This window comes from Montipora capricornis, chromosome 11, assembly GCF_036669925.1.
Source record: "Montipora capricornis isolate CH-2021 chromosome 11, ASM3666992v2, whole genome shotgun sequence".
Taxonomy (NCBI): Eukaryota; Metazoa; Cnidaria; class Anthozoa; order Scleractinia; family Acroporidae; genus Montipora; species Montipora capricornis.
The window spans coordinates 31,997,573-32,009,887 of record NC_090893.1 but is presented as its reverse complement, the minus strand read 5'-3'; the positions used below and the strand labels follow the sequence as shown (position 1 = coordinate 32,009,887).

The 12,315-nt window shown below is 39.3% G+C and overlaps 1 protein-coding gene across 1 annotated transcript in view; it reads left to right on the top strand.

Moving 5' to 3' along the window:
- Positions 1-4,655: 4,655 nt before the first annotated feature.
- The window catches only part of LOC138022805 (uncharacterized), a 28,878-nt gene continuing 21,218 nt past the window's right edge, over positions 4,656-12,315 (top strand). The window contains exons 1-2 of the mRNA XM_068869758.1: positions 4,656-4,746; positions 11,593-11,754. Of these exons, the coding sequence (XP_068725859.1) occupies positions 11,701-11,754 (54 nt within the window). The 5' untranslated portion in view covers positions 4,656-4,746; positions 11,593-11,700. The remainder of the gene's footprint in view (positions 4,747-11,592; positions 11,755-12,315) is intronic.

Here is a 12,315-nt window from a genome sequence, read left to right as displayed (position 1 = left end):
ATCAGTCTGCGAATCCAGTGTGAAAGTTTGACTGCACTTCTACATTTGCCTTCATTTAAAGTGAAATCTCCGCCTCGGGAAACTTGATCGTAGATATAATACATCTACGCTACCATAAGCACTTTATAGAAGATGCAATTACGCAAATTAAAGTGCGAAAAATTTCCTTATTTGGCGTTTCTGAATCTTAAGTAACATTGTTGTCTTACTGTAGGTGATATAGAATTAAGAAACTTATAAGGTACCAACAAACCGCTGTGATAAAACGACTTCCACTGAAAAAAGCCTTGGGTTGCTGTACAATACAATCTTTCCATGAGCTCTTCCGTATGCGGATTAAATGATAACTGCGATAAGGTTCTCCAAACGAACATATAATTCAAAAACGGAATGCATGATTTTTGCCGAGGTGAGCTGAGAACAAGTGCTCTGAATAGTCTGGATTCGGATACCCAGAGGGTCGGCAGCCGCGTCAGATTTTCGCGCCAAAGTGATTTTGAAATGTAGAAGAACAGGAAAAAAGGAAAACGCCTAGTATTTTTGTTTCGAAGAGTCCACGATGAATTAAATAGCTTTAGTTGAATTTGAGTCAACTATCAAATCTAAGTGTGGCTCTTGAAAGCAAAGGAACTTCTTTTTTCCTGTCGTAATTACAACTTTTAGAGTTTGGGTGGATGCCCCAACGAAATTAAGGCTAGCTATTCAGCAGCAGTTTCATCGAGCTGTTCAAATGTTATGCACGGTGGTTCTAACTTTCGAGTCTGTCGGTAGAACCTTTAGGAGTAACCATTGGGATAAAAGGTACGAAGCAGTACTTTCCTGGTGCTGTTTTTAGTCTATAGATCAGGCCCCAGCTGTTCAAAAGGTGGATAACGCTATCCACCGAATAAATCACTATCTCCTGGATAGCGCAATTGGTTTCACTATGACTTATCCACTGGATAGTGATTTATCCGGCGGATAGCGCTATCCAGTTTTCGAACAACTGGGCCCAGTTCCTTAAGTGTGAAAATTCAAATAAATACAGTGTTATCGTTTACAAAAGAATACTCTTCAATGTTTTTCTCTAAAGTAGAGGTTGTCTAGAATTAGCACATTGCAAGTATTCGCAAAGACGAACTGACATATCGATGGCAAATAGATGATCGTTTTCCGCCTACTAATTGAACCGGACAATATAGCGAAAGCCATGTATGCTTCCTTGTGCTGTGGTACTGTGATGACTGAGAAATTGGACGTAAATCAACAACTGATACGTAAAAACATAAAGAAGAGTCGATTAATTTCCCTCTTCTCATCACATGTCTTCATAACCGTACATTGACATTTAATTTGGATCGATATACCACTGATTTGACACCTCTTGAAATGATCCGTAGATGATTTTCCTTGTCCTCCTCTCCTTTTCGATCGAAAATGTATTGACACTGTACGAGGAAGTTTTATCTCGACCACCTTTGGTAAATAATAGGGCCGAAAAACGTTACGTTTGTTTGGGTATTTTCGCCATGATCGAGGGATTAACAGGGAAACGTACACAGAAATGAAATTGGGCCGAAAAGCATTCATTGAGAACTTTGATAAGTGTTCAGGATATACAGGACTCTCACAAGTGTAATATAGCTATTAAAACACGCCTTTAATACTGGACCCCTGGGCATAAATCTAGTCGTTGCGGCAGTTGGGGCTTTCAGTGTAAACTTACAAGTGTATAGTTTACAGCTACACCGAATACTGTGAAATTGAAGGACCTACAAGTTCCTCGTCTGCCAAAAGGTAAACATTGTTAATCTTACAAAAGACATTTTCGTCGTACCTTGTTACTAACGAAACCTTTGTTTTAACGCGTTCGTCAGAAGGGAATTCCAAAAAGTGGCCATACAGTGGACCACCTCCGTGATAGGAGTATCGTGCCGGACACACGCAGCGCGCGAAAAGATTGCACGCAAAAGAACCGCAGCGGGTATTACATTTTTGGTACTTCCTCGTTTAGAGAAAGTACTTTTCAGTAGAAGACATCACGTGGGAGTGCATATGAGGTGCAATTACCAATTTTCTCATAACGTTTGCACTGCAACGCGCAAGTCAGGAAAGACGTGATTTCTTCTACTTCTTCGCCGTTTTTGACTTACAGCGGCCCATTGCGAACCCTCGTGCATGCTAACAAATTCGCATACTTGAACAAAGCTTATGTCGTTTCGATACTAAAGATAACTTTAATGAAGAACAACTTCACAAGATTAGGAGCTAATGTGATATGCATGACGTTTGAGAAGGGATGTTTGCGGGAGACTTTAGGACAGAAGAGTACTTCAAATAATTTAAAGGACCTAAAGTATTACAAGGGCCTCAAATGAGACAAGCCACTTCTAGATCGCTTTATCATTAGGAAATATCTTAAGGTAAATACATGCAATACATCATGTGGCATATAGGAAGTTTCTGGAAAACACATACAAACTGATATGGGCCCACACAAGGAGTTGATAACGTTGAGTTTTGCTGTCTTCGATGCTCCAATGCTTTGCAGATATTTTAACAAAACTGGTACTGAAAGTGATTCATAACCAGAGCTCCCCTGACAAACATTATCGAACTTGAACCCAAATATAATGACACACGCGCAGTCAGTTTAAGATGGATGTTCTTGCTATCCGGTGTAGGTACAATTTATGGGTTTATGCCGAAAGTTCTGCGACATTGCTTAATTTGCACCACAGGGATATGACTACGCGATTCAGGTTAACTGGAAATCAGAAAAGCGATTCTAGTCACCTTAGCTTTTGAAGCAAAATAAACAGCACCAAAGGAGAGTGCATGCTGCTCAGTAGATTTCATTTAAATGGTCAAAAATTAGGATCTCTCCTACTTTCAGAACAGAACCAAATGCAAGAGGCGTTTCTACGGCAACCTAATGTTACAACAATTGATGTTTGGTGTGATGTTTACGACCATATTTTCAAACTACCCACGAAATTCATGACAAAAAAGGTCAAGGCCAGGTCGCGACCTTGCGAGAAACATTCAGAAAGCATTCACGAGTGCCTTTGAACATTTCCATAAAAGGAAAACTGAAGCCGAGGAATTTACAATAACTCTCGAGGGCCCAGGTTTCATTTCACAGTGGGGGTTAGAACACCACTTCAGAAAGATACTGGCCCGAGGTTTGGCTTACGGTTTAAAGGGATTGATAAAATTGATTACAAAAACAAAGAGAATTTTAGAAATTAAAGAAAAAAACAAGGAAAAGAATTTTTAGGCATTTGCTGTCTTTTTGATTAACAAAGTGGAGCGATTTAAAACGTGAAATTGAAACTGAAACAAGGTAGGAAAACTAAAATTGTTTGCGTGCGAGTTTGTTTGTAAGAATGTTGGCAGAAGGAAAAAAGCTCGAAGAAAAGTGCATGGATTATTTTGGAAAGTATCTTAAGCGTAATGTAGACGTTTCTCGACGAGCATCACTCGGAAATCGATGGTATATTTGTCTGTGTTTCGCTCTTTAACAGGTGCATCGAAATCGGAGATAATTTTAGCATATAATTAAATTCACTACTGAAGCCTCATTTCATTTCTTAAGAATATCAATTTATCTCTGCCACGTTTTTTTTACCTACTTCGAATGTAAGCTACAACTAACATTATTTATCCGCGGCTAGTGTGACTTGAGATATTTTGCCAAGAAAAATTCAGAAAACAGCTCTTAATCCCATGTGTAAACTTGAGAGTTTTTAAAAATAACTTTGGCGGTTTGATAAAATCAGAACATATTGACAGCTTGAGACACTCAAGGAAGAAAAAGCCGGAAGAACCAGTGTACTTTGCTTAAGCAAATAAGAGTTTGAAAGCCTCTGGTCAGAATCATGATAATATAAATAATATTGCAGAATGGAAGGATTATCGCAATGTTCCACTTGACTTGGTCCTTTATAGAATGCTGTCATTTTTTGTGGCAGTAGTATACGTGACTAGTATATCCTTTTACGTATTGACACGGATATTGCGCGGGAGTAAAAGTTTTAGCGAAGTTCGTGAGAGCTGATTTACACGCAAATTTCGCAATAAGCATTGGCTTCAAATAGACATGTCGCACATCCGTTGGCGACTGAGGCCTGAAAATTGACGCGGAAATAAATACCTTCGTTGTCATCGCGTTCACGAAAGAATAATAACCTCGGAAATACACGAAAAAAAGTTTAACGCTTTTTTCTCGGTTGCTGCCGAGCCAGTCGAATACGGCAAAAAATCGAAAGAGTTTTTCTTTCAACAAACTGCAACAAAGCCTCTAGAGAAATCGGAAATAGGCGTTCACTTTCTTAAGTACTTAACTATCAGCCAGATTGTTCGCTTATTCTGAAAGATCAAGGAAATTCTTGACACATTAGACCCGGAAAAGAATTTCTCCAAAGCTTGTCTAAAACTTTACGTGCAACGTGGAGGAATTTGATCGAATGCTAGAAAATGAAGCCCATCAGTATGCTTGGAGAGGGATTTTGAATTTGCCTGCACAGGAACATTGCGTGTGATATAGAGAGATATCTGCCCTTTGTTTTAGTGAACAATAAAAGAGTGGAAAAGAGAGATATCTGCCCCGAGGCAAAGTTTAAACATTGAGTGCAAACTACAGACGGTAGCAGTATCTTTTGCAGTTCTATGAAGAAAGTTAAAAACTTTCCATTTTTCATGACACTTTGCACTGAAAATGCTCTCCACTAAAAACATCTATCTGCCATCAAATGATATAAAAAGGTAGGAAAGGTTGACTATGTCGATTATTTTGCATTTATTAATTCTTTAGTCACAACTCTCACAAAAACGAAAACTTGACACCACTCAACATAATTCCTAATTTCGAGTTTACAACCTACGCCGTAGTCCTTAAGTAGATGCCCTTGTAGGTAAGAAGCTGTTATGACACCGTGCCTTTTCCTTTTAAAAATATACAACAACACTTAAAGTCTTCCCCCAGTTTTCATTTCCGCACTACCAAAAGAGGAAAGAGACTAAAACAGGTTGTGGCAAACGAAGAAGACATTTAGTTCATGAGAACCGAAAAGTTAAAAAGCCATCCACGGTTATCTTAAACATTTTGAAAACCTTGGTTGATATAACATAGAAAAGATGAAGGGAAAAGACGATAAAATTCACGATTTAACTTTCAACCTACTGGAGACATTGCAACATTGAGTAAGTGGAACAGATTTTATGGCGTAAAGCTCAGAAATACGCCATTAATTTTACTATTACTTAGTGTTTGACATTCAAGAATTTGATTTATCGACTGGAAAATCAGGGCTGGGCCAAAAGCGCGTAAAGACGGTATGAAAATGAGCTGCTTACCTTTAGTTTGTAATGAACGTATCTTGAATAGTGAGCCGGTGCGTGTTAAAAGTAATGAATGGTCAAATTGGATTTTATCCAGACTGACTCTCATCTTAGAAATACCTTGTGATGCAAAATAAACAGCATCACGGGAAAGTGCGACTCGGTGTCTTTCAAATGAATGGTCATACTTTAGGATTTGATGATCCACAGACTTAAAAGTTAGAAACTACTTGTACAGCAAAACAAACCTCAGAACCACAGGAAAGTAATGCTCAGTACCTTTCATTTAATTTGTACTCATTTTGCCGTTCTACAAGGCTCCACTCTTTAAGACCAATTAATTCTGATTCTTAAATATCGAGTCTCAGATAACATCATAAGTGTCCATATAAGATCACAGTGGCAGTTCTAAAATATCCAAAGTCAGATTTTCCTGCTTTGATTCCTACTTTCATTATCTTGTTCAACTAAAACCATTAATAATTCAGTTACAGTAAAAGGTTTTTTTCCTCTAAGTGCCTTTTGCAATCTTCAGCCTTGAACTCTCGGCTAATGGTTACTAAGCACACAAGCTATCAACTGCCTTTTCGTATTGAGTTCCTAAAGTCCTTTTCAAAACAGAGCAAGAGTAATCTTTCTGACAACAGGACATTTCATGCCTTGACAAAAAAACTACATGTCACGCATTGCCAGTTATCTTCAAAAACGAGGTACACGGCGAATTCTGCCAAAGTAAAAATATTGGCACTAAAGATTAGGCAAAGGCCGTCGCCATTGCGAAACAACTTGCCTAGTGCCATACGAATTGGAGAAACATTCTGCTAAATTTTTGTTCCGAACATACTTAATGATGGGAGCAAGAAACTTTAAATGTAATGACAAAACAACAGCCCGGTCTTCGTCCAAACGAACCGAGATGGTGCACGAATTTCCGAGTCCTGGATCAACAAAAAAAAAAAAAATCGAAGTAAATGTTTTTGTTGCAAATATTGCGTATCATAGTGTTCAGACCAAAAACATTTGAGTTCTAATACCAACACTACCTTGTGAACTAGAGATTTTCGTTTTGCAAGACCTTGTCTAACGGACACATCTTATCTTCGCTTGTTAATGCTTCTGAGCCTTTTTTACTCAATCGAAAGTGCGTTGATATTAAAAATGTATGAATCTACACATGGAACCCTGAAAATGTGTTATCAATTATCGGTCTCTGGATTGCCCTATAATTGCGTTGTAGAGGGAAACAGCAATAGAGCGGTTTTCAAATGATTGTCGTAAAACCAAAACCAAAGTAGATACTTTGGCCAATCAAAAAGGACGGAGACAATCCAGTAAACCAATCAAAACTCGAAGTAATTACACGTAGCCGACAAAAAGCGCGCGAAAATGTGTAACGATTGGTTTTGGTTTCACTTCTGATTGTTGAAAAAATGGCGCGAAACCTTTGAACCAATCAGTGAGTGAAGTAATGCAAAACCACAGTAATTCACTAATTACCTTGAACACTCAATTGAAAAGCGCTCTATCTAGTGCGCCTTAATGGATTATTTGATGTCACTATTTTCAAGAAACAGTTGCACGGAGATGCAGACATTAAGGAATGCGATGTCTATCATTGAAAAGGGGAACAAAGATGACGCAGTGGTGAAACCAGTGGCCTTCTACTAATGCGGCCTGGGTTTCAAATCCCAGACTTGGCTTCACATGAGGGTTTTGTCGGTTTGTTAGTTTTGTGCTCTGCTCCGAAAGGTTTTTCTCCGGGTACTACGGTCTTCCCCTCTCCTCAAAACCAACCTACGATGTGATACGAGTTGATTCGATTTGATTTCTTAACCCTGTCCCCAATTGAAAAATTTAAGCAAAGGTTTCGTTAAATCATTATATATATTAAACAAATCTGATCTCAGTGCTCAAACGAAGTGAGTTTCAAGTCTTCTTATAGGTTCTTGCTCTATTTAAATGCTAGCTACCTATCTATCTTATTTTTATTTTATTTTAATCTAACTTGCTAAATGTGATTCAAGTTACACAGCCCGCCTTCATTAGCTTTGCTATCATCGGGCTGTGTATTTCTTCAATTTGTGAAATTGAACATTGTAATAAAATGATGATGATGAATCTCACTTCGATTGAACACCAAATTGTCGATGAGAGGGTAAGCCATCGCCAAGATGGAGAATAATAGAATTGCTTGTTGATAGTTAGAAACGCGACTTGTAAACTCGGGAACCGTTTAGACGGTTTCTTACAAAAAGTACAAGTGAGTTTGATGAACAGAAGTCGAGACGGTAAAGGCGCGTTTACACGGCAACGTGTTCGTTTCTAAACCGGTTTTGAAAAACAAAAGCTGTCAGTGCAGTCATTCCGAAAAACAAACAAATTTTAAAGAATTTTCATCAGCGGAAATTTCAAAGCCATTTTCATGGAGATGCCGAAATAGGGAAAGTTCAACAGCGTTTTTGGGGACAAAGTGTCCATGTGGTTAGTTTAAATGGATGAGAAACAACCTGAGTTACCCTTGAAAGCAAGAAAGGCCGTCCCTTGCCCTCGCAGCTCTTCCTTGCGGGCAACACCTGAAATTCGGGAAGCACATTTCTCCAAAATTTGTGGACTTCCATAGAACAAGTTGACTGACATTCCAAGCCGAAACAGGAAATAACGAAGCCACCCGAATATGCAAAGGTCCTTGAAACAAGGAAAGAGGAGAAGCACATGTAACTATTTTGAGCCTTGGTGTGTGAAAAGCGAGAAGTTTATTTATGTTAACGTCTGAGCCCACCTAGATAAGACTATGTGGGCGATGAGGAGGCGGGATAGGCTCATGGATAGTGTTTTGATGTGCTAGCTTGCATGCCACATGTTATAGTCCAAGAAATGGCAGGTGATAACAGCACAGAAACATATGTAAAGAATCACTTTAGCTATTAGAACAAACATTACTATAGGAAAGCACTGTTCGGTTGAATTTAATGGTGTCACTTAACACATAGAACGCAACACAATAAACAGCCCCAAGGGAAAGGAAAAAGAAAGGAAATTTATTTAAGTGTCTAGTCGTTCTAGCGCTGGAGTACAAATTGGAGACACTGTAAACTGCAATTAACAATTAACGCAAATCAAGTCAAATGCTGGTTTTTGAGGAGAGGGGAAACTGGTGTACCCGGTGCAGAGTACTAAGAGAACCAACAAACTCAACTGCTCACATATGGCGCCGAGTTTGGCAATCGAACCCGGGCCACATTGGTGGGAGACGAGTGCTCTCAACACTGTGCTATCCCTGCTTCCCTGCTTAGCATCTTCAAGTTAACTGGTCACACTTTACGATTTCATCCACAGACTCAAAAGCTAGATCCTTCTTGTACAGCAAAATAAACAGCACCACAGAAAAGGATTGCTCATGCAGTGGCTTTTCATTTCACCGACAGACTCAAAAGTTAAAACCACCTATTATAGCAAAATAAATAGCACAGCAGGAAAGTACTACTCAAGAGTTTTCATTGAATGGTCAGAATTTTGAATGTAAGCATTTTTTTTCGAAGCGCAGTAAACACGGTTTTATCACCACCAAGGAAAAAAAAAGTGAAATTTACTTCGAAGAGTTGAAATGTCGAACAGCATTGCCATATTCACGCTGAAGTCACGTTTCAAAGGAAGAAGGCTGTATTCAGGCATTCTTTCAGCGAGAACTCTGAAAAATTTGTAACAAAGGCATCTTTGTCTTAATACTTCCCAAAGCTCAATATCAACTTCAGACCGCAAACTGGTTTCAGGAAGCTTTAAACGTTGGCCGGAAAAAGGCGGATTTTATTCGCGACATTCTACCACGTAGACCCTGTGTGCCATAGAAATCCTTGAGGTCCCTGTCCTGGCTAGCAAGAATAGCATCGAGGGTATCATTAGAGCCGTCGCAGGCCAGCTAAGCTTTCTCTCTCCAACGGTAGCCAGATGATACAACGCAAACCGCCTGATTAATTTATTCCTTTTTTACAAAGGTGCGTAGAGAAGAACATTATTTGCGTGTTTTGATTGGTAAACTTGGACGTGATTTCTGAAGCACCATCTGACGAAGAACAAGACGGCTTCCCGTAAAAGGTAAAGACTTGTTTCCATATCTCACAGTCCAAGGGCACTGAGTGCCCTGGGACGTGAGGTGCCTGGATTTGAAATTAAATCACTGCAATCGGTCAGAGTAAAATGCAGATTGAGGTTATAATGTAACTGTTGAAAAAGCCCAAACCCCTTAGAAATGCTAACCTTAGGCCTAAAACAATATTTAGGCTTAACTCTTAGCATTCCGATTCTAGTGATTTAATTTCATTCCCAGGCACATCACGTCCAAGGGCACTTTGAGATATGGAAACAAGTCTTCACCGTCTTGGTAAACAGACCAAATCAAATAACCCAATGTTTGGGAATGAAACGTTTTGTTACAGGTATTTCCACATCATTTAAATGTGAATGCACGTTATAATGCAAATACAACACACAAAGAAACTTAACTCCGGCAGATTTGAATTGGGTGCAACTTAGAGTTAGCCGATTTGGTCTACTGCAGTCCTTTCGTTAGTTTAAATTTCTGGTCCATTTAGATATTCAGCCTGTGTGGTACATAGTAGAACAATCACTTACCTTACCATCTATAAACGTGGTAAGTGTTTGCATCCGGCTTCGGTGATTATGTTGTGAATGTACCGGAAAAATGGATCCGTTATCTCAGGCAAAATTTAAAAACGTAACAGGACCCGACAATTATAAGGTCAAAAGATGTTTTTCGCAAAAGGAGACTCCTGTACAAGAGGTGAAAAATCCTTATTTTAGGGATTTCAAAAGAGTAAAATTTCCGGATGTACAACTGTGGCACATGAAATACCCGGCGCTACGTTTTGGAACCTTTTGCCTGAGTAGGCTGCGGGATTGTTGGCGCTAGAGGCAAATTAACGAGTGACAAAGCCACGAGGAGTCTCAGCGTTCCTCTCCATTCTTCGCGCGGCTTAACCGCTCGCTATTTGCCTCCCGTGCCAACAATCCCGCAAGCTACGCGGGCTAAGAGCCCCAGACAAAGCCACCAACCCTCACCTCCCCGGCCAACTCTTACGTAACCCTTTAAATGTCTCTCTAATCCCTCTTTTGGGGAAAAACTTTTAGGAGATGGAAAGCCTCTCTAGTGATCACACTCCAATCGCTCCTATTCCAAGGTGACTGATCAGGATCTCATAATTTCGGTAATTGATGAGATAATTAGCACCTAATGAGCCATTCACTCAAGCATGCGAATGGCCAATGGCACAACGACAGTTGCTAGCCTGCTGAGTCATGCCCCGACTTGCATCGTTGCATATTTGTAAATCGCTTCGTTAGCCATAAAGACAAAGAAAGATCTTGTACACCACGTGTCACTCAAATTGAAGACCGCAATTGCAAGCCTGAGTTACCTCGTATGTTATAAAATTTGTCATCGCAAAAAATACAAAAATAATAGAGATGCAGAACCACCTATGTGCCTAACGGTAAACCAACCGATTCGCCAAACTATCAACGAATCTCAGTTGTTGACTAGTTCTTGTCAAATAGCTTAAAATCGAGCAAGATCTCAGAACGAAGAAATGAGCTAAGAAAAGAGAATCAACGTGGCTTTTTTTTTTACAAAAACCTGCCTGCCGTTTGCAGTAAACTCTTTTTCTCTCTCAAATAATAGTCAGGAAAGACACCAGGTTATCCGTGCGAAAAAAAAAACATGCTTTTTCACGTTCAATAACGACAAATAAAGCAAGCTAATTACACGACTCTTTTGATATCTACTTGTCATCAACATCAAGAGCGTTGGCATGCCTTCATCGCGAAGCATTGCTAGATTAGTTTAGAACTAAGACAATCTTTACAATCCCTTGGCCAGCCCTACGAGAACGCCGATTAAAAAAGTGACCTTCTCTAACCAACTGCCAACGAAAATATCACGATTTCTTCCAGATATTGTATTAATAACACCAAAAAACAATGCCAAAAAAGACCACGAAAATGATTTTGGCATTAAGGGACATTTGTTTCCACTTAGATTCGGCACTTGGTTTAAGGAATTCTTTTTCTGTCCCCGTAATGGAAATTCTTTTGCTATATTTATCACCTACACACTTGAACACTTAATAAACTTCTTTATTAAACTTTCTCCTCCTCTTGTGTGAAATATATTGAATGCAAAAGACAGAGTAAACTTGAGGGACACCAGAGAATTTATAGAATGTTGATTTCATATAATTTGGGAATATCTTTCAGGTAGCAAAGCCAACTCGCGGCTGTCGACGGATTAGGAGCCAGGAGTCAGCAGAGAACCTAGGAGGCCTAGAGTAGACTGGTCACTGAAAGTTACAAAAAGATCAACCTATGAAACTTCTAAAACGAGAGGCGGATCAAGTGCTGAAATGCATTTTCCAAAAGGTCAGTTAATTTACCGGTTTATTATTAAAAAGGACAGCACAACAAAGGTTTTTTCTAATATGTAAAGGGGCGTCGCAATGTATTTTTAACGGATTTTCTTGTATATCGGGAAAATGGGTTTAGTAAATAGTGTTTTCTTTTCGTTGACAGGATGTAGGACTTCGGTTGTATTTCATGATTTTTTTTTTTCGATAGTAGACTTGAAGGCTTTCTTGCACTGCAACTTTTTCTCGTGCATTGAAAGCGTTTACCTTGCACTGGCAGGGTTTTCATTACATTAAAATGGTTTTCCGGTTGCAGTGAAAGAGTTTTCTAGCATCTTTAGAGTTTCTTTCTCATTAAAGTGCAATTGTATCTTCTTCAGCTTCACTATGCCCCATTTTTAAGAGTTTGCTGCTTCAACACGATGCCTCTTCCAAAAATTTCGTGCTCGCACAATAATTACGAAGCATCTCTTAATTCCTCTGCACGCAAGGTGATAGATTGCAGGTAGAATCATTCAACTGTACTAATCGAGCACAGTGACGCATTCACCAATTACCTGAAACCTTTAAAAATGAC